This window comes from Corapipo altera, unplaced genomic scaffold, assembly GCF_003945725.1.
Source record: "Corapipo altera isolate COAL_440 unplaced genomic scaffold, ASM394572v1 200, whole genome shotgun sequence".
In the NCBI taxonomy this organism is placed as follows: domain Eukaryota; kingdom Metazoa; phylum Chordata; class Aves; order Passeriformes; family Pipridae; genus Corapipo; species Corapipo altera.
The window spans coordinates 328,123-347,966 of record NW_020884992.1 but is presented as its reverse complement, the minus strand read 5'-3'; the positions used below and the strand labels follow the sequence as shown (position 1 = coordinate 347,966).

General features: G+C 45.9%; 3 protein-coding genes across 4 annotated transcripts; all 3 read right to left on the bottom strand.

Annotated features, from left to right (window-relative positions):
- Window positions 1–420: 420 nt before the first annotated feature.
- On the bottom strand, window positions 421–6,713 carry KRT222 (keratin 222). 2 transcript variants are annotated; one of them, XM_027666380.1, is made up of 6 exons: window positions 6,577–6,713; window positions 4,850–4,978; window positions 3,898–4,118; window positions 3,519–3,595; window positions 3,236–3,341; window positions 421–1,918 (listed from the first exon to the last, which is right to left on the bottom strand). In XM_027666380.1, the coding sequence occupies exons 1-6, from the start codon at window positions 6,670–6,672 to the stop codon at window positions 1,705–1,707; spliced, it is 843 nt and encodes a 280-aa protein (XP_027522181.1). In that variant the 5' UTR covers window positions 6,673–6,713; the 3' UTR covers window positions 421–1,704. The 2 variants fall into 2 exon arrangements, with proteins under 2 accessions (XP_027522181.1, XP_027522184.1); XM_027666383.1 differs by having other exon boundaries at window positions 6,495–6,583.
- Window positions 6,714–8,724: 2,011 nt separating this feature from the next.
- Window positions 8,725–12,019, bottom strand: LOC113958256 (keratin, type I cytoskeletal 12-like). Its single transcript, XM_027666374.1, has 8 exons — window positions 11,399–12,019; window positions 11,021–11,103; window positions 10,633–10,789; window positions 10,223–10,384; window positions 9,999–10,124; window positions 9,379–9,590; window positions 9,047–9,129; window positions 8,725–8,840 (listed from the first exon to the last, which is right to left on the bottom strand). Exons 1-8 carry the CDS (start codon window positions 12,017–12,019, stop codon window positions 8,743–8,745), a joined length of 1,542 nt encoding a protein of 513 aa, XP_027522175.1. The 3' UTR covers window positions 8,725–8,742.
- Window positions 12,020–13,720: 1,701 nt separating this feature from the next.
- KRT20 (keratin 20) lies at window positions 13,721–18,179 on the bottom strand. Its single transcript, XM_027666378.1, has 8 exons — window positions 17,637–18,179; window positions 16,792–16,874; window positions 16,433–16,589; window positions 15,784–15,945; window positions 15,577–15,702; window positions 15,213–15,433; window positions 14,614–14,654; window positions 13,721–13,967 (listed from the first exon to the last, which is right to left on the bottom strand). The coding sequence occupies exons 1-8, from the start codon at window positions 18,054–18,056 to the stop codon at window positions 13,870–13,872; spliced, it is 1,308 nt and encodes a 435-aa protein (XP_027522179.1). The 5' UTR covers window positions 18,057–18,179; the 3' UTR covers window positions 13,721–13,869.
- Window positions 18,180–19,844: the final 1,665 nt, after the last annotated feature.

Below are 19,844 nucleotides of genomic sequence, written 5' to 3'. Positions count from 1 at the left end.
ACTGGAGCATGAGTCCTATGGGGAGAGGCTGAGGGAGCTGGGGTTGTTTAGCCTGGAGGAGGCTCAGAGGTGACCTCATCACCGTCTATAACCACCTGAAGGGAAGTTCCAGCCAGGTGGGGGTTGGTCTCTTCTCTCAGACACTCAGCAATAGGACAAGGGGGCACGGGCTTAAGCTCCACCAGGGGAAATTTAAGTTGGCTATCAGGAGAAAATTCTTCACAGAGAGAGTGATCAGGCATTGGAATGGGCTGCCCAGAGAGGTGGTGGATTCACCATCCCTGGAGATTTTTAAACTCAGATTGGATGTGGCACTGAGTGCCATGATCCAGTAAATGGACTGGATTTGGACCAAGGGTTGGACTCGATGATCTCGGAGGTCTTTTCCAACCCAATCGATTCTCTGATTCTATGATAGGTAATAAGGCAGATACTGACACTGAAATCAATCCTCCACGTCCTGCTGTGATCCGGCAAATCCGGGTTTCCAGACTCTGAGCCCCCGCAGCCCCGGCAGGAGCCGAGATCAGATCCTGGTCAGAACCGTCACAAACAATCGTTCCTGTCCCGGTACAGCCTGGTTTGGGTCTCTGATTGTCCCGTGGCTGCTCCTCCGTGCGCAGAGTCACCTCCTGGGCTCTGTGTTTGCCCACAGCTACTCCCAGCAGGGCTGGGGGGTTCCTAAGGGGTCTGGCTGAATTGGGTTGGAATTTGTAGCCCTTTTTTTTTTTGCCCAGTTAATTTGAAGGAATAACAGTTGTACCCTGGTGTAGCGGTAACTTGTCACATGTCCTGGGTCGGGAGAGTCCCTTAATGTTTGTCAGAAGAGGAATTTGTTGAAGATATTTTAACGCACGCTGTTGCAATAAACAAAATTAACAGAATGCCAGCATTTAAATGGTTGGTTGACTCCTCACATTTGAACAATTAGAGGGTAATTTCACCTGGCCTGGCTGAGAGAGTCGTAGTACAGCTGTGTGCAGACACAAATGATTGATTTTTCAGGGGAAATCACTGCTTCAAAACCAGGGGAGTGATACAGGGCTAAAATGTTACTGGATTGTAACAACACTTTTAAAAATGGGTTTAGAAGGATGCAAGGGAAAGATGTTTTTGCTCAGCTGTTGCCTAAAAAAATGAATTTAAAAATACCAGCCACTTTTAAAAGAAAATTGTTAATAGTTCATGTATTTTAAGAGCATCTTTGTATGTAAGTTTTGCTGTTAGAAAGTATTATTTTAAAATATATTTCTAGAATTATGACAGATGTGATATAAATTATTGCAAGGATTCCCCAGTCGTTATATATATGCCCCAGTCATTATATATATGCAATATTGAATATGTAAGAGAGTGAAATATGCATTTCTCATTTCCAGAAAGAGAAGACAAGTTCTCCTTTACAAAGGCAGATATGTCAAACTATAAAGTTAATTTTTGTCCTATTTGGTGAAATCCTACAAAACAACAACAATGAGAAAATGAAAGGGCTGCACCCAGAGTATAAAACCAGCAGAAGTCGGGGTTTCCTGGAATCTGAACTCCCTTGCTCTTCTCCCTAATTTTCAGAGGACCTGTTTGGTTTGATGGTGTTAATCCAAGTGCCTGGGAGGGTGTGGTTGTAGCAGACAGCGGCCGTGGGAGTCCATCCACAGTTTATTTCCAGAGCCTGTTGGAGGTGCTCTCCGGGGGGATGGGCTGAGGTTAAGGTTTGATGGAGGGGATGCTGCAGGATCTCCTCATCACCAGCCTGACTTCGATGTCGGGGAGGGTTTTCTTTTTCGTGTGCAGACACCCCTCGTCTGTGGCTGCCAGGTGGAGGTCGAAACGCAGGGAGACCGACTTTTTCCTTAGGCGAGGGTTGTCCTTAAAGAAAGAACCTTCCCATTCCTTAATGACTTCATCCACTTTTTCTGTCCTGAAACAACAAAGCAGGTGTATTTATGATTTTTCAGGCAATACGAGTTATCTGTTTTCAGGACCGCTTTTAAAACAGGGAGAAACTGCATAATAAAGTGTCGAATTATTTCAGATAGTACTGAGACAACTGAAGCTTTCTTTTTTTCAAAAGTGCATTCTCCAGAACAGCTAAATAAAGGGTGAGGGTTCATTATGTTCTTGGTTTTGTACTTTTAGGTAGACATGGCTACAAAACCGCTGCTCCAAACACATCGGGCAATTTGTTTCCGAGGAGAAAGCTTGGAATCCAGGCTCAAAAACTTGGCAAGAAGTCTCAGTACTGTAGTGGGCAGGCCAGAATTCCTGCATCTGAAAGCCTTCAGCATAGGGAGGAGAAAACCTAGTTCAGATCCAAACCTCAGAATGTAGAGCTACGTTACATTAAAGAGGAAAAAAAAGGGCAGGAGAAATATAGGGGGAAAGCCAGGTGATTGAGGAATATTTAGGGGCCCAAATCCTGCTGATTTAATTCTCTGTGTGTCAGGATCCGGATCAGGGCTCTGAGGCCTCACCCTGATGAGTTAAATGGCCCCATGCAGATCTGAGTGACTGTGAGTGACCAACAAAGCTCATGTGTGAGCATACATGTCAGGTGTGGGGTGTGTACAGTGGACCTGGTGATGGCATTAATTTTTAATCCAAATTCCTACACTTTTTCAGCCTCCAGCTCCAGTTCAGTGCTAGGGATGTGGTCCACTACAGTGTGTTTGAAGGTAGCCTTAAATTAGTCCACAAAAAAGCTTAAAGAGCAGCAGGAAAAAAATAAAATGAGACAATCCAGTACTATTAAAGTAATTTCAGGTGAATAACACATCCTAACAGACTTTCACTTGGGAGCCAGGTTCTCCCTCCCTTGTTTGGGGAAAGGTAGGAGTTTCCAAGGAGCAAGTTGGAGCAGCTGAGCCTGAATTTATGTGCATAAATAGGCCCCAGAGGGACTTCCCAAACGTGGTCTGGGCTCTTTGCTTTCAGCCTTAGTGAGATGAATAATTCATAGTTTCATTCTTAACAGAAATAGAAATTACAAATCAGAAGCACCATCCTGGTATTATGTGCTTATGAAGCCAATGCTAATAAAAAGGACTTTCAAATGTGATGTATTGTTAAGCCCTGTCACTCAGTGCCCCTTCAGGAGCTGCCACTGCTGTTCTGGAGCTCCTGGGCTCTTGTGGGCGTGGTAAAACAGGTACCAAATAACAGAAACTCGGAGCTGCTGGCACACAACCCCCACCATTTACTTCCAATTGTTATTCTCTGAAACTCCTGTTTATCTTACTGTACAGTGCCATGAGCTTCAGCACTTTCCTTCATGATGTTTCCATCTAGGATTGCTTGTTTTGTCATCAGTTCCACCTTCTCTGGTTCGTGCTTCTTTACACCATCTGCAAGAGAAAATGCAGGTACACTGAGCCTGAGGAAGGGCACAGGCAGGACAAGGACCTGGAGGTGTTTTTCCTCCTGCTGCATTGGAAAAGGTGCTTTTCTAATATCCAGGAATTTGTAGTTGTGAACCTCCTTTAGGACCGAAATCCCCCAAGGGGAAGGTGTCTGAAACTCACCTGGAGGCAGCATAAAGGTGATCTTGCTAGTGCTGGGCTTTTTGTCATCCTTCTGGGCAGGTATCGAGCAACGGAACCTGCAAACACAGAAATGATTTCAGGCTTCCAGTAATACTGAACTGCTTTAATCCCAGACTGGTCCTGTGAAGAGCTGTGACACACTGGGTGCAGTGAGCGTGCTGCTCCCAGCTCAGCTGTGACACACTGAGCACCCCTGACTGTGCAATCAGTGAAGCTCTCTTACACTGATACCATTTCTAGGGAATTTATACTTTAATTTTTTAACGATTCTTTCATGCATTTACAGTTCTGAGCATTTAAATGCGACGCTCAGGAGTGGAAGGTGTATTTTAGAGCTTTTTCTCTAGGCAGTGAGTACCTGCTCTCTTCTTGCTCCAGCAGACTGCGATACGTCGCTATCTCCTCCTCCAGCTTCATCCTCGTGTTCAGGAGAATTTCGTGCTCTCGGAGCTGTTTCTCGATTCCCCTTCTCACTTCCAGCAGCTCTTTCTCCAAACACTCAATCTCACCTTCTAAATTCTGTAGCTGCATGTGGTACTGCTGCTCTGTGGCCCGCAAAGAACGTTCCAAACCCTTTTCCTGTGAAATTTAACTCGTATTTTAAGATTTGGAAAAGCATAAAGATGTTATACGTGGTTTCATTAACAAACTGTGTAGTATTACATCAGTTCTTTTAAGATTCATTAAAAACAGGAGTAAAGCTTTCAAGGTAATACTTTGGCTGAGAAATTTTCGAGTTAAATCTGTGATAATTTAAACCAGGATGAAACTGTAGCCCCCTCTTGCACAGCAATCCACTGCCTTGAGTTTACAGATCTCCGATTTTACTTGTACAGTTAAATGATGTCCAGCTCAGTGCTGTATGAACACTGTCTGTGTGTTCCTGGAGCTTTTCTGTAGTGCCAGAATCAAACTGCTGACTACATTTTATGACATATTTTATCACTAATGAATTGATAACTTTGGTCCAAACATTCAGTGGAAGTTATAAACCTGCTGTGGATTGGTTAGGCAGAGTGACCAGGAGCTTGGTGAGGGAGCATCATGCACATATATGTTTGGCAGGTGTGAAAACAGGACAACACACGTGTGTTGAGTGGCAGATCCTGCACCAGAACACGAGCTGGGTCAGTGTGAGTGGGTGAGGGCTCTGCGAGGAGCTGGAGCCCCCCAAAGCTGGCTGCTCCTGCGTGCTGGATTTCTGCTGCGTGGTGGCTGTGACTGTCACAGACACTGACTGTGGGGTAATCTACACCAAGGATGACATTTCTTTTTTCCAGGGGAGTTCGAGTCTCGTTTCTGGCTCTTACCACGGCGTGGAGAGACTCGATTTCCACCTGCATGTGGTGCCACTGCCGCCTGGCCTCGCACAGTTCTGCCCTGGCTGCCTTTAGTGCTTCTGCATCTTTGTCCATTCTTTTACTTGCACCTTCTTCTGCCTACAGGGGACGTACAAAAGATAACAGTATTAAAAATATTCAAATAATGAAAATAGGTAGACATAAAAATACCTAATTGGAATTTTTGTTAGAGTTGTATAAATGTGTGAAAGCTTGAAGTGAAGAGTTTGTATTTTCTGTGCTGTGTAGAGGAGAAGCCCTAATCCTGCTGTGTTTGATGGGAAGAGGTTGCCCACATCTCTGTCCCTGGCATCTTTGTCCTAGAGGAATTCCCATACAAATTCCCAATGGTGCTGAGACCTTACTCACCTCTGGAGCTTAGAGGAAGTGCAGGCAGTTCAAGTTTCCAGGTTTGAATAGGGTGCTTTAGGTTTAATGTATTTTGTATTTTGTTGGGTTTTTTCCCCTTTTTTTGTATCAAAAGGAGGGTATTAAGCACGTGTGGGGTCATTTTAGATTTGGGCTCATCTTTGATTTGATAATATGTTCCTGATGTAACTTCCAGAATGATTGTTTGACTTATGGAAGGTATTTTTCACTTTTGATCCTGAGTTTCCCTGCAAGTGGTTGAGATGCCATAAACCCCTGAACAGCACCTACTCTTTTGCATATTTTACTGCTTTGTGCATGTTCTTACGATGACATCAATTCTAAGAAAAGAAACTCTCTAATTCAGGTCCTATGAACCAAGGAAAATAAGTTCTTTTCCCCCCTCCATCCATACTGACATATTGCAATTTTACCAGGCCGTTGTTTTGGTGAAAAATCTGTTTGGCTCATCCACAAGTGAACCCCCAACGCTCTTTGCTTCCCCGTTCTCGCCTGGGTGCTGCAGAATTTGTGTGACAGGATCAAACCCGTGAGCTCTGGCTGCTTGGTGCCAACACCAAGATAAACTTGCCTTCCCTGTCGGGGCTGCAGCTGCCGCGTGTCCGGCGCTGCTGGATCAGCCAGGCTGCAGCAGATCTGGCCTGTCCTTAACACAAACCTCCAGGATTCCTGCAACACCTGACTGCAAGGGGACACAGTAGCTGGTTCCCTTGAATTTCTTTGCCTTTGATGGCCCAGCACTGTTTTGCCATTTGATTTCTGTTGGGTTTAGGGCTGTTTGTGTCTGAATCCCCAGCACTGTGTGTTGGTAACATTCAGTTGGGTTGTATGAGAGAACAACATATTTGCTGAGGAGCAGAACATAGTTTTACTGTGAGCAACATAAAATAGTTCCTGCAAAGATGCAGTTTTCTTTACTAGAGGTGCTAAAGATGGCAAAGCTTGCTGTATATAAATGGATTCTCTTCAGGATTCTCTTTTCCTCTGGGATAACTACATGGAGCTAGAGGTTACCGTGTTAAAGCCTATGTCATCATCCCTTAAATCCCAGCAATAGCCCTGCTGCAGGGGCAGAAACGCATCCCGACGGATTACACAGCATTCGTTCCGTGTGAATCCATACCCGAAACAAAATCTACTTCCGAATCTTCTAGTTCACATCTTACTGCGGTAAAATCCAAATCCCTTCCCCGAAAATCTGCTGCATCGAAAGGAATTACTGTACCTCACAGAGGCTGCGGGAGGAACTGTACGGCCAGGGAATGGCTCCGTACTCTGCAAGGTGTGTGGCTGTGAGGAGGCATTACCTGCGTCCTTGCTGAGCTGACGGTCTTTATCTGATTTCGGGTGATGTGCGATTCATACTTTGCCCTGATCTCTCGGCGGAGCCGGGCCGGCTCCATCCTCCTCCTCCTCCTCCCATCCTCCCCGGCTCCCGGCTGCTCTGCCGGCGGCGCGGGGATGCGGCCGCGGGGCCGTTAAAGCGGCAGCGGCCCATTTTGGGGAGGGATGGGGGGTCAGAGCCTGCCAGCCCGGCCTGGCTGCAGCTTAATACAGCAAAGGATGCCCCTGAAACAGCGATTCCTAAATTATGTGCCGAAATGAGTATATCGATGTCTTTCTGTTTTAGTTACGCTGTAACCGTGGGGGTTTATAACCTCAGAAACGGGAGGGTAAGAGGACAAAGTTGCAGCTGCCCGGCATGAGGTGCGCTGGCAGGGGCAGGGAAGGGCAGAGCCTCCCAGCAGCACAGCTGGATTGCTGGCAGTGCCGCTGGCAGGTGCCTCCACCACCGCTGGGGCTGGCACGGAATTTCCATCCCTGAAGGTATTTGGGAATCAGCGAGGCAAAGCCTCAGCTGTGTGACCTGACCCAGCGTCGAGGACAGTCCCGTTTTGGAAAAGAGCTGAGCTCCTGGGCATCCTCACACCCAACACTGCGGTGGGTTTGTGGGCAGGAACACACAAGGAGGGAGAGGAACCAGCACTACTGGTGAACAGTACTGATGTGGTGAGGGCTTTGGCTCCTCTTCTGCAGAGGGCAAAGTTCTGGTGAATGAACACTTCAGGCACCTCACTGCTGTCAGAAAACGAGTCTGGGTCGTCTGTGAAGGTGTTTCAGTACCTTCAGTGCCTGTTCTCGAGGTGTTCAATACACACAGCACGCAGAATGTGTGGGGTTCTTACCCCTTTCCAGGCAGCTCCCAGGCAGGTCCAGCACAGGGTATCTGCTGTGCTGTGCTTTCTGCAAGTGATTCTGCATTTCCTGGCTCACTGGAGCACTGGATGATCTTGTCTGCTAAGAATGGCTCTTGCCTGTTTCAGTTTTACCTCTTACCTATTTCAGTTGTTTCAGTATTGCACCATGTCAGATATGCAGTAAAAAAATTCAGATTTCAATAAAAAATAAATTTATCAGAGGGAATGCATTTTAGGCTCTAAATAAGAGTATACATCAGTGAATGATAAAACAGGCAGTAAACTTTTACAAGACACTTGTCTTTTTAGAAGTCAAAGTATTGCACCAATTAAAAGTCTCCTGGTGTGCAGGAGGCATCCCTGTTCTTGGCTCTGTCTGCTGGTGTGTGTGAAAGGATCCTCTGTTTGGATTTTATTTTCCTTAGCTGGCTGTCTTCCAGCTGACCTGGACTGAGATGGGAAGGTTTTGTTGTCCAGTCTCTTTTCCACAAGTGTCTTAATTATCCTCATTCTGTGTATTCTAAATCCAAAGTAATGGCCAGTGAGGAAACCATAAGGAATCCAACAAACAAACACAAGACATTGTAATTAGGACAGTATAAACTACAGCTTTCTTTTTCCCTCTTTTTTTTTTTCCAGGTGTAAGGGGAGCACCTGGCCACGAGATCCCCGAAGGCTAAAGGTAGGCAGGTGTAATCAATCATATCTTTCCTGGGATTTATGGAATTTTGAATTCTAGCTGCTTTCAGTGTTTATATTCTGTTGTTGGATTTTAGTTTATAGTTCAGGCACTGGGCAGGGATTGTTTGTATCTGTGATGCAGATAATGTGCTGTGGTGGTTGCAGACTCCTGGGGCTCGGTGCTGGAGGGGGTTCATGGAGAATGAAGGGACACTGATACCTTAAAGCTTGTTGAGTCCTTTTTATTAGTCAAGAAAACTGGAAAATGAGGTTAGAACAGCAAAATTGTTTTATCTATTGATTGGTAAAGATTATAAAAAAGCAGATCTGATTAAATGTGCACTCTGTATCTCTGGTTTTTGAACACAGAATTGATGATATATTTAAAGAACACTGTGGAAATCATACAGGTAATGCTGATAGAGCGAAGCAGGAAATACATTGCATGACTGCTAGGAATGAAAGTGCTGACTTTGTCTGATGTAAGAGTATCTTAGTACAAAGCCAACTTTTTATCACTTCATACAAAGGAATAAAATTATTTATCCCTTTTGGCTTGGAGCGAATGGATCCTTTGCCACATCAGATTGTGCCTCATATCTTCTCTTCGACTTCCTTAACGTGGGATGCAACAACTTTTCCATCTACCACTTCTTCAACAATTGTCTTGATCTTTCTAGTTTTGGTTGGATCTAAACATAAACAAAACAAAAAATATTTTGATAAATCAACATGTTAAAAATGATGAAGCTGAGCAGGATGTACAGGACCAGGTACCACCTTTTCCTTTCCTGTTGGCTTCTGGTTCTAATGAGCTGTATGATGTAGGATAACATGTCTTATTTTATTGATAAGAATGACTTTAGAAACAAAATTTTATCAACTGAGTTCTACCTACCCTGAGAAGAATCCAGTGATTGTGTTTGAGATTTGGACCCTGTCAGGGATGAGCTTTCAAACGTAACTGCCTGTCCTGCGCCCCTAGAAATGAATCAGAGACACGTGTGTTTGCAGGATGTTCAGTAGGATGGGGATGAATTCCCTTTCCGTGGTGGCATTGAGAGATTATTTCACTACTGCACAGAATGGCTCTCTCTGCTCAGTCAGTGATATTTCAGATCACTGTATGTGCCTCACTGTCCTTATTTTTACCTCTTTTTACCCGGAAAGGATTTTGCTACAGAAAATAAACGAGGCGATATTTTGTGTCCGTCAGTCCCTTACACGAACTCTCCGTCCAGCAGGCGCCGGTAGGTTTCAATCTCCATTTCCAGGCGGCTCTTGATGTCCAGGAGCTGCTGGTACTCCGCGTTCTGGCGCTCCATGTCAGCCCTGACCTGGAGCAGCTGGGACTCCAGGTTCCCGATCTGCAGCTGCATTTGGGACAGCTGAGCGCAGTAACCGCCTTCCGTCTCTGCCAGAGTGTCTTCCAGGGATTTTTTCTGTGTAAGGATATTAAATAATCTCTGATTAAGGAAAAAAAAACCAACCTCTTTGCGAAGACAAAACCGACTGAAATAGTTTAAGGGTGTGAGTACAGCTGCATTGCTTAGAGGGTTTTATTTTCTCCTTGAAATACCGGTGCGAAAACTGGCCCTTGTCACATCCTTGAATGTGAACATAAAAGCTCATCTGCTTTCTGATGTGCTCCTTGCAGTCCAGTTAGATATATTACTGCAATCCAGTTAGGTGTATTACTGCTGTTTAGGAACTAAAGGAATGTAGGATTTAATAGGAACTAAAGGAATGTAGGATCTAATAGGAAATAAATGCAAATCTTAAATCTTGTGGAACAGTATTTGAAGCTGCTGAATCGGCTCTGAGCAGTCAGCAGCTCCCCTAGAACATACCATGGCGAGCTGAGACTGCAGCTCTATTTCCAGGCTCTGCAGGGTCCGTTTTAAATCCGTGATCTCGCTCTTCCCCGACTGGAGCTGCTCGGTGTGGGTGGAGATTTCCCTCTTCAGCTCCCCGCTCTGAAATGACAAGGAAGAATAGGGTGTAATTTTACTCTTCCAAGTACTGAACTCATTTTTCCAAGCATTTTTCCAAGTCTGCTCCCTCTGGTTGTTACTTTTTCGTTGAACCACGCCTCGGCCTCTTTACGGTTTTGCTCGGCAATGACTTCGTACTGTCCCCTCATGTCATTGAGAAGCTTGGTCAGGTCAGTCCCTGGAGCAGCATCCATTTCCACGCTGACCTGGCCCATTTCACTGCTTTGGATGCCCTGAAGCTCCTGGAGAGGTTGAAAACAAGGAAAGGTTCTGTTAATAAAAGGCAAAATGGTTCTGCCAAAAATATATGTAAAGAAGTGTATGTGATATAAATTCCGTTTCAACAAGGATCTCGTGTGCACGCTGCTCGCAATCTTTCACCTGGTAAACTCAAAAAATAGCAGCAAACAAAACAAATCACGAAACCCGGGAAGTCTCACTGGCTTAAATAGGGGAATAATTTGATGTTTCACAACGGGAAAAAACATACCTCCTCGTGATTCTTCTTGAGGTAAGCCAGTTCCTCGTTCAGGCTTTCGATCTGCAGCTCCAGATCCGCCCTGGTCAGGGTCAGCTCGTCCAGGACCCTGCGCAGACCGTTGATGTCGGCCTCCACACTCTGCCGAAGAGCCACTTCATTCTCATATCTGTGCACGAGGAATTAAATATTATTTTTTTACGTGGCTAAGGAGGTCAAATGCAAGCTATTAATGTGTTTTATTGCAGCTTTTAATATGAAATCTTAATGCGCATGATTCCTGTAATATTGTTTAATAATTTTATTGCAAGTATTCGGCAGGGAAAGAGATTTTTTAATAGAAAAGAAGATTTTCCTTAAAATATTATTAAGAGTGTTTGTAGTATTAACATTTCCTTACTTCAGTCTGAAGTCATCAGCAGCCAGTCTGGCATTATCGACCTGCAGAATGATCCTCGCGTTGTCGATGGTTGCATTGATGATCTGGAGTGCAAACAGTGTTCAGAGAATGTTTTTACAGCCCAAAAGCTTCACAGAAGCTTTGTAATAGCTTTAAACTTTGTTATCTACGGGAGTTTGTAGAGCTGGATTCCACCACTGCCTTCTCTTTAATTCAGATTAGACAAGTCACACTGTGTGACACAGAACTGCTTTAATGTACAGGAAAAACTCAGCACGTGTCACAGTGCAAGGTGACAGAGGTCACTGCAGGGGTCGGTTCTGCAGGATAAATGTGCTCTTGGCTTCTGAAAGGAATTTCTTATTTTGGATGACATACCTTGGTTCGAAGGTCTTCAATGAGAGGATAGAATTTACTGTAGTCGTTCCCAGATCCAGGGGTGCCAGTGCCAGGGCCACTTTTCTCGTACCACTCGCGGATTTTGCGCTCCAGCTCGGTGTTGGCGTCCTCCAGAGATCTCACCTTGTCCAGATACGCAGCCAGACGGTCATTGAGGTTCTGCATGGTTTCCTTTTTTGAGCCAGAAAGAAGGCCACCATCCCCAGCACCAGCAGGGCCATACCCACCTCCAAACCCAGACCCTGCGCCACCTCCAAAGCCGCTTCCAAAACCAGCGCCTGAACTGCTGCCAAAACCGCTTCCCAAACCTCCCCCAAAAGCGCTGCCTAAGCCACTTGCATAGCTGGCACCTAAACCCCCTCCAGAGCCTCCCCCAAAGCCACTGCTTAAGCTGCTCCCAAAGCCCCCACCGAAGCCGGAGCCTGAACCCAACAGGGAAGCAGCACCAAAACCTCCACCAGACCCTCCGCCGAACCCCAGCCCGCTGCCACCAAAGCCTCCTCCACCACTAGAACTGGAGATCCTCAGAGATCCCCCGGGAATTCCGCTCCGAGAGGAGAACTGCCGGGACCCGCCGCTCGTGCGCACGGAAAGGGCCATGGTGGCTGAGGGGCCCGGGTGAGCTCCACAGAGGGCACAGAGAGCAGGGCAGAGCGGGAGCAGGGGCAGCTTTATATGGGGACGGCAGTGGGTGTTTCAGGAGGAGTCCCCACCTCCTGGGGAGAGCTTCCATTCTCTCCCTCCTGTTCGCAGGGGACGTCAGTTTAGTGTGTCCTGAAAACTGAAATGATATGTGCCGACCGAAATTGCCAACGGGCGTGGAAATCTGGTGCCCTCCAGGTATTTGTATGAGGGGAAATGGGTGGAGTGGAGCTGAGACATCACGATCCTGTTCTGCCAGGTGCAACGGAGCACAAAAAGTGCTTTTCGCATTCAAATCCCTCCTAAATAATTGTTTTGTCATTGCATATTCGGTGCTTCCTGGGTTTGGGGCTGTTATTACAGGAGTTTGCTGAAGTCAGCAGAGCGATCCCTTTGATCCCTGCTTCCCAGTGTGCACGGCAGGAGTGTCTTTCTTTTCATAATGCTCTTCTGGCAGGAACCTCTGCTGGATTAGTGCTCCTGGATGCTTCAGAGGAAACAAGAAAAGTGACCATCAGGTGTCCGAGGGCACATGAGCATTAAGGAGCTGCAGGGTGATCATTAATAGGAAAACATAAATATACTGGATTGTGCCCAATAGGATTTGGAACTGGGTTTTCTGTGCTAACCCTTTTATCATCGAACTCCCTCAGTGTGATTTGCATATAGTCTGTAGCATATTAGCATATCCCAGTTTGTACTTTGGACTGAAAACTGACCACTGTTCCTGGTTAATGGTTCGCTGTTATCTCAAAACAAGAAATCTGATTTCTGTATTTTGTGCTTTTTATAATACAAATCTAAAGATCAAATGTAGCGCCTCCGGGTGCAGGTTTGGGCACGAGAACCCTCCCAGACCCCAGTGTATTTTTTCCTTTGAAGTTATTTTGGTATGGTTACCCTGGCTTAATTATATCATTGGATTTGTCAACTGAAATGAGTTAATTTTTGATTTCTCTGCACCCAGGGGCAGGGGTGCTTTTGGGGCAGAAAGGAGCGGAAGATCAAAGGTGTAAGTAAAGCTTTTCCGTGGAAATGAGCTGATAGCCTGGTCTCAGTGACTCGGGGCAGGGAGAGCAGAGGATTAGGATTAGTTCCTTGGCAGCTGTTTATGTTCTGTAAATGACACCGGACAGGTGAGGTTTCAAAGGGAAGAGCTTTTTGTGTTTATGTTCTCAAGGGGAAAATGTAAACTCCTGGGACTGAGGATCCAGGTGTGGCACGGGGGCCTAGAAAGGTTTGACAGAGGTGGGGGTTGTTTCAAATAGATTCTTCTTCATGAAGTGTCTTGGCTTGCTGTAGTCCTTGGTGCCATAATCATTCACAGAGGGTGAAAAATATCAAATAGGCTACTTCAATTTATTTATTCCCATTAATTTATTATGAAAAACAAATTGACACTTCTTGTTTATTTGAAAATCAGGTTTTTTGTGAAGCTGCCTTACTTTTGAGTGGGAGTTTGTGTTCAGAGAAGGTGTGCTGAATTGATGTCTTAAGGCATTTAGAAAAACTAACACTTCTGGTTTTATCTGTCTTGGAAGCAGTTACACATTTATACCAGGCTGATTAGATTTTTTTTCAATAAAGCTACTTAGTCACCATGTAAGTGAAACCAAAGTCTTGTAAGTTGTAACTTGCTGATTTTTATTAACACTCCCCCACAATGACAACAATTATTTGAGATTTGATAATTTGGCGTTTTTCAACCCTGCTGGGGTTCAGGGAGAATTAGATGATATTCTTTATAAATATTTTAGTTTTGGCATCAGGTCCAGGAAGCTCAGAGGCATCTCCTCTGCTGGCACCATTTACATCTTCTCTTCAAACTCTCTGACCTCAGAGGAGACGACCTTGCCATCAACCACTTCCTCAACTATTGTCTTGATCTTCTTCATTTTACTTGATTCTGCAAGGAAATGGAAAAGAGAATTAATTACATGCAACATACACTGACAGAGTCATGTTGCTGCAGTACTGGCAGCCAATGAGGAAATAGTGAAAAGCATCTTCAATCCACAGGTACTTGAGGTAAACTTTTGGGGTGTGCAGGATGTGCTTTCTTTTCCTTCAGATGTTCAGTGGACAGTGGGTTCAATAACTCTCTATCCCTCTGATAGTTTTGCTTCAGTTTAGCACAAACTTTTAGACCTAAAACCTTGGAATAGTCTTACACCAAAGTGAATATTTTTGCTATTAAACTGGATATGTTGTTTGGGAGCCTCCATCTCCGTGTGTGGTCAGTGGGGCGAAGCAGATGCTTCTGCAGTTCTCCAGAGGGGACTTCACTAACTCTCTTGTTCTCTTTGAGAGGAGTCACAGAATCACAGAGTTGGTGAGTCTGTGGCTTTACATTGGGCACCTGAATTATACATATAAACCCAGGCTTTGTATACTCCCTGCAGGGTAACTATTCATATATTTGATTGCTTTCTTGGTGTGAGATTCTATCGGCTGATTATTTGCTGTGAAGCTTTTGTTTTATATCAGGCTGTGTCATTCCATAACATTTCGTCAGGCAGCCATCAAAACAGAAGGAAGTTGGTGGGACATACCTTTTTCAAGCTCTGCTGCAGCTACTTCCAATTCGAATTGCCTGTTCAAATGATAAATTAGAAAATATAAATATATGGGACCTAATGGATTGAAGAAATATCCCTGTACATTTCCCGTGCATTTGATCAGGACAGGTAATGCCCTTTCATCAAGACATTAAAATGAATTCTCTCTGGTAAAGTAAAACTTGCTAAGCGTAAGCTGCAGGTGCCATTAATCTGCAGACTCATCTCTACAATGCCAGGACTTCAGCTGATGCCCAGTGAGCCAGTTCCTGAGCCAGAACAGCTGAACAGGCAGAACCTGGGGGTAAGACCCACTGCCTGCTTGCCCAGCATGGACAAGTCCATCCAAAACTGAGTGATGAATGCTCCTGGTGTGTGAACATGGACCCAGTTACCCAGCTCACAGAGGAACAGTCTGTAGGCTGAGAAAGCCCACCTCAAAACTCACAAGCAGCTTCAGCAACCCAGCCTGAACTGCAGCCTGCTCTGACTCTGCACCTGGGAATTGGGCAGTGGACTCCCCCCAGCCCAAAGCATCTGGAGAGCGGCAGATTTACAGGAAACCCAACGTGCAAGGCTGTGGGTGTGCTCACCCGCTCTCCTCTCCCTCCAGCAGCCGGCGGTACGTGGCGATCTCCATCTCCAGGCGAGTCTTGATATCCAGCAGGTTGCTGTACGCGCTGTTCTGCGCCTCCATGTCGGCTCGGAGCTGCCTCAGCTGAGCCTCCAGGCTGGCGATGGTTGCCTGGATCTGGGAGATCTGGTAGCTGTACCGTGCTTCTGTCTCAGCCACCGAGGCCTCGAGGGTCTGTTTCTACAGCCGACGGGAAGAACAGAGACGTTTTATTCAGAGGATACTTTTTTTTGTGTTTTGATTGTAAAGCCCCTCATTTCTATATTTATCCCTGTAACTGTATGCTATCAGCAGTCCTTATTTCAATGCTCTCTGTTATTTACCATGTTCAGCTGGGACTGTAATTCCAGCTCCAGGCTCTGGTAGATCTGTCTGCGTTCCGTGATCTCTTTCCTCTGGACTTGGAGCTGTTCGACGTTGACGGCAACTTCCTGGTTCAGTTCTGCCGTCTGGAATGAGGAATGGACGGACTGTGAACTGCAGCCAGGCATGACCGGGGTTGCTGCTGATGTTTAAGCAGTTGACCTTACCTGCTTTTCAAAGTGTTCTTTGGCTTCTTGGCGGTTCTTTTCTGCCATTTCTTCATACTGCTTTCTCATGTTTTCCATAATGGCTGCCAGGTCAGTGGCGGGAGCAGCATCCACGGCCACGTTCACGGAGCCGCTCACCTCTTTGCGCAGCCGGTTGCAGTCCTACGGGAAGGGGGGCTTGGTTAGCACCAGCTGCAGGGAGCTCTCACTCCTGGGTGTTGGAACCAGACTCAAAATCGACAGGCAGAGCAGTAATCCTTAAATAGCACCTCAGGGCAAGACGACTTAATCACCTCATAAGTACTGTTTACTATTTTGTAGCAATAAATGCTATATCGTAGGTAAATGTCTTATAGAAGGATGATTTCCTCAGGACTGGATCTGTGGAATAGGGGTAGAAGTCATGGCTCCCATTTGTGTACTTTTTGGGGTAGCAACTCCTAAACCATAAATTATTATTTGATAAAACCTTCGCTCCTTCATTCCTGGAATGGAGGAGTGTTCAGCCTTTGATCCCTGACAGCTTGGATGTCCCTTAGTGCCACACACGGTTATGCTGCTTCCAGGAAGCATAAAAATGCTTCCTAGTGAGGCTGTTTGTGTTTTCCACTTAAAACCCCTCTCCCTGGCAGTGCTCAGCTGCTCTCACCTCCTCGTGGTTCTTCTTAAGGAAGATGAGTTCCTCGTTCACGCCCTCGATCTGGGCCTCCAGGTCAGCTTGGGTCAGAGTCAGGTCATCACGGACACGGAGCAGCCCCGCAATGTCACCCTCCACACTCTGCTTGAGCAGGTGCTCGTTCTCAAACCTGTACAAGAGGATGTCTTTTGTCATCACTGGGGTGCAACAGTTTGGTGTAAATGCTGGCATCAGTAATTTCCACAGTCGTGAAATATTCACTAAACTTTAAGTTGAAAAATGTTCACTTCTTGGCACTGATTCCAGTAACTGGAAGCTTTCCTAAGTAAGAGGAGCAGGAAAGAGAATTGATATAAAATCATGGAACTTACTTCAGTCTAAAGTCATCAGCAGCCAGCTTGGCATTGTCGATCTGCAGGACGAGCCTGGCATTTTCCAGCTGGGCAGCAGCAATCTAAAGGGAATGGTGGACAAGCAATGAAGCTTTGCACAGAAATGCACTCTTGATCCTTTCCTGGGAATGAGTACTGCAGGAGGGCTTCATCCCACATCACTTCAGCTGTCTGTCAGTCAGCTGGGTTTAAGCTAAGTTCCCTCTGAAGTGCAGGGAAAGAATTAGGGACCTCCAAAAGGCAAATTGTCCTGTCAAAAACTAAGTGTATCAAATGAGATGAACTGCTCTCTGAAGGGATCTGCTTTTAAAGGCTGGGAAATAGCACTGATATAAGAAGAGAAAGATTGAAGGAAGTTCTGAAAATATGATTTGACAAACCTGTCAGCTAATTGCTGGGAATATTTCTTGGTTTCCAGTGGTAATTTACTATTTTAAGTAGTGATCTCTTATTTTTTTCTGAGCATTTGCCCTTCTTTTCTAAAAACCCACTTTGAAACAGACAATTGCTAAACTATATTTAAATATGTAGATTACCATCGGTACTTTCCCTAATTAAAATCACCTAAGGCAAGTATCGTAGAATTAGTTAATTTTTAGTCAAAGGTTTTTCGTGTGTAAGATTACTCACATCTGCAGGAATATATCTGGTATTACAAATCACGTAGAATCTGTAACTAATTTGTAGCTGAGCAAAATTAAGCATTTCTTTTTCTCAGCTGAGACAACTGCAACTTGAAAAAGTACATTTTCTACAGCGGGTTATTCTCTGTCTCCCCAGTGACCGCAATTCCTACATTTATAGAGGGCTCTGTGATCTCTCACCTTGCTTCGGAGTTCTTCAATGGTTTTGAAGTAGGAGCTGTAGTCCTGCCCTACGCTTACGGTGTTCTTCTCATACCACTCCTTGATCTGCTTCTCGATCAGGGAGTTTGCCTTCTCCAGGGAGCGCACCCTCTCCAGGTACGAAGCCAAGCGGTCGTTGAGGTTCTGCATAGTGGATTTCTCGTTGCCAGCGAGCAGCACATCGTTGCCAGTGATGCTGAGCTGGAGGCCCCCGCCGAGGCCTTGGTCGAAGCTGGTGCTGGTGGAGATGCGGGTGCCGTAGCCCCCGGCCCCGCCGTAGACACTGGGTGCCTGGATCTTCTGCAGGGACATTTTCCTGGAGGTCCGACCGCTGACACTGGGTGCGGATTGGAGGCGGCTGCTCGTGCCCCACTGGATGCTGCGGGTGGAGAAGGCCATCTGTGCTCTTGGTCTGCTGGAAGGAGCCGGGTGAATCAGCACGGGCAGAGATGGGCAGTGAGGAGCTGCGTGTGTGCTGTGCACCTTTATACCGGGTCCAGGAGGAAGCACAGTGGCTGCAAACCCCACCTCTGTTGACACAGAATGTCACTGGTGTCAGCACAAAGAGCACATAGGATATTGCCCCCTCTCCCCATGATAGAGAGCGATTTTCATCTGTTCATGTTTGAGGAAACACTCCCCAGGTAGTCTGGCTTGCTTTGTTAGTGTTTTGAGTAAAAGATAAAGCACAAATGATCTGCTGAATCATTTATAACCGTGTACTTCCAGCCATCCTCTCTGTAGCCCTTTGGAACAAAGGACTAGGTTCTTACTCCCCTGTGCAGTGCATGAATTTAAAATGAGAGTTGCCTGTATGTGACAAGAGACTTATAACATTTTCATTTGCAATCAAGTATGTATTTCTGTTGACTAAGCAATAATTTGGGCCTCAGGACAGTCTAGAACAGTGTATAAATTACTAGAAAGGAGGCAGCTGTAATTCCATGTGAATTCACTTCATAGTAAGCACAAACCAACATCCACACTGCCAGTGGAGAGTGGAGGCTGTTGCTGTCAGCTTGCATTGAATATGTATTTGTTTGGTATTAGAAAACCCTTGCAAGTGGAACTCAAGCTTTCAGTACAGTTGAAATTAAGCAGGAAGAGTATTTCTTTGTCCCAAAATGAAGTAAGAGGAATGAGAACATTGGAGGCCTTCACTGCCCACTGTGTTTCACATGAGGTGAGACACTGAGGTCCATGGAGTGGCAGGAGGTGTTGAGCTCCAGCTTCCAGCAGAATGAGCCTCCAGCCCTCCTGTGTGGCTGAAGTTAAAGCAAACCTCCTTCCTCATCAGTATTCCAGAGACCACTAGTGCTGTGTTGGGGGGTCTGCCCCCAGCCTGGGGGCTGTGACTGTTGACAGAAAACCAGCTGCCTTTGCAGGGCGTGGAGAAACCCAACTGTCCTACTGCTGATTGTGCAGAGAGTCCTGTGCACACCTTGGATACAGAAAATGCAGGGAGAACGTGGAAAGCAAGGGAAGAACCTGATTGCTGCGGGGCTGTTGGTGCTGCAGGGGAGCAGGTGGCTGGTGTGCACTGGGACAGTGTGGAGGTGCAGCTCCTGGGGCGTTGCACTGACAGTGCTGTGGTGTGTTATTGGTGGAGTCAGGGGGAACAATGAGCACACGTGGCTTGTGTGAGGGAGAGCAGCTGCTGTACCTGCTGATCTCCCACCCCGGGGCAAGGAGATTGGTGAGACACCGAGCTTTGGGGGCATCAAACTGTGGATGGAGGCACCTTCATGTTTCTGAGAACACCCAACCCGGGATATTGGGGAATCAGTACTGCCAAATTTTTTAAGCTACTGCTCTAGGGATTAGTCTAACTAGTACTGGCTCAAGGCGGAGAGTTAAACTGTCCTACTTCCACACAGCTTCCATATCAAAATGATCAGTGTCCAAGGCAGGACTTTTTTCTAGGAGGATGCTGTGGATTGTCTTTGGACCTTGAACGTCTTTGGGTGTAACTGATAATAAAAAACATTTATGAGATGTGAAACCAAAGTACATGGGCCATGACATTTGGTCTGTCATTATAGAGACTCAAGGTGGGTCATCTTTGGTTCATTGAAATTATTCAGGCTGAGTAAGAATTCATCATCTTAGCAGGGCTATAAGAGGAGTACGGAAGAGATCCTGCTGCACTTACATCTCTTTGCTCTGTATCTCACTCTTAGATCTTTG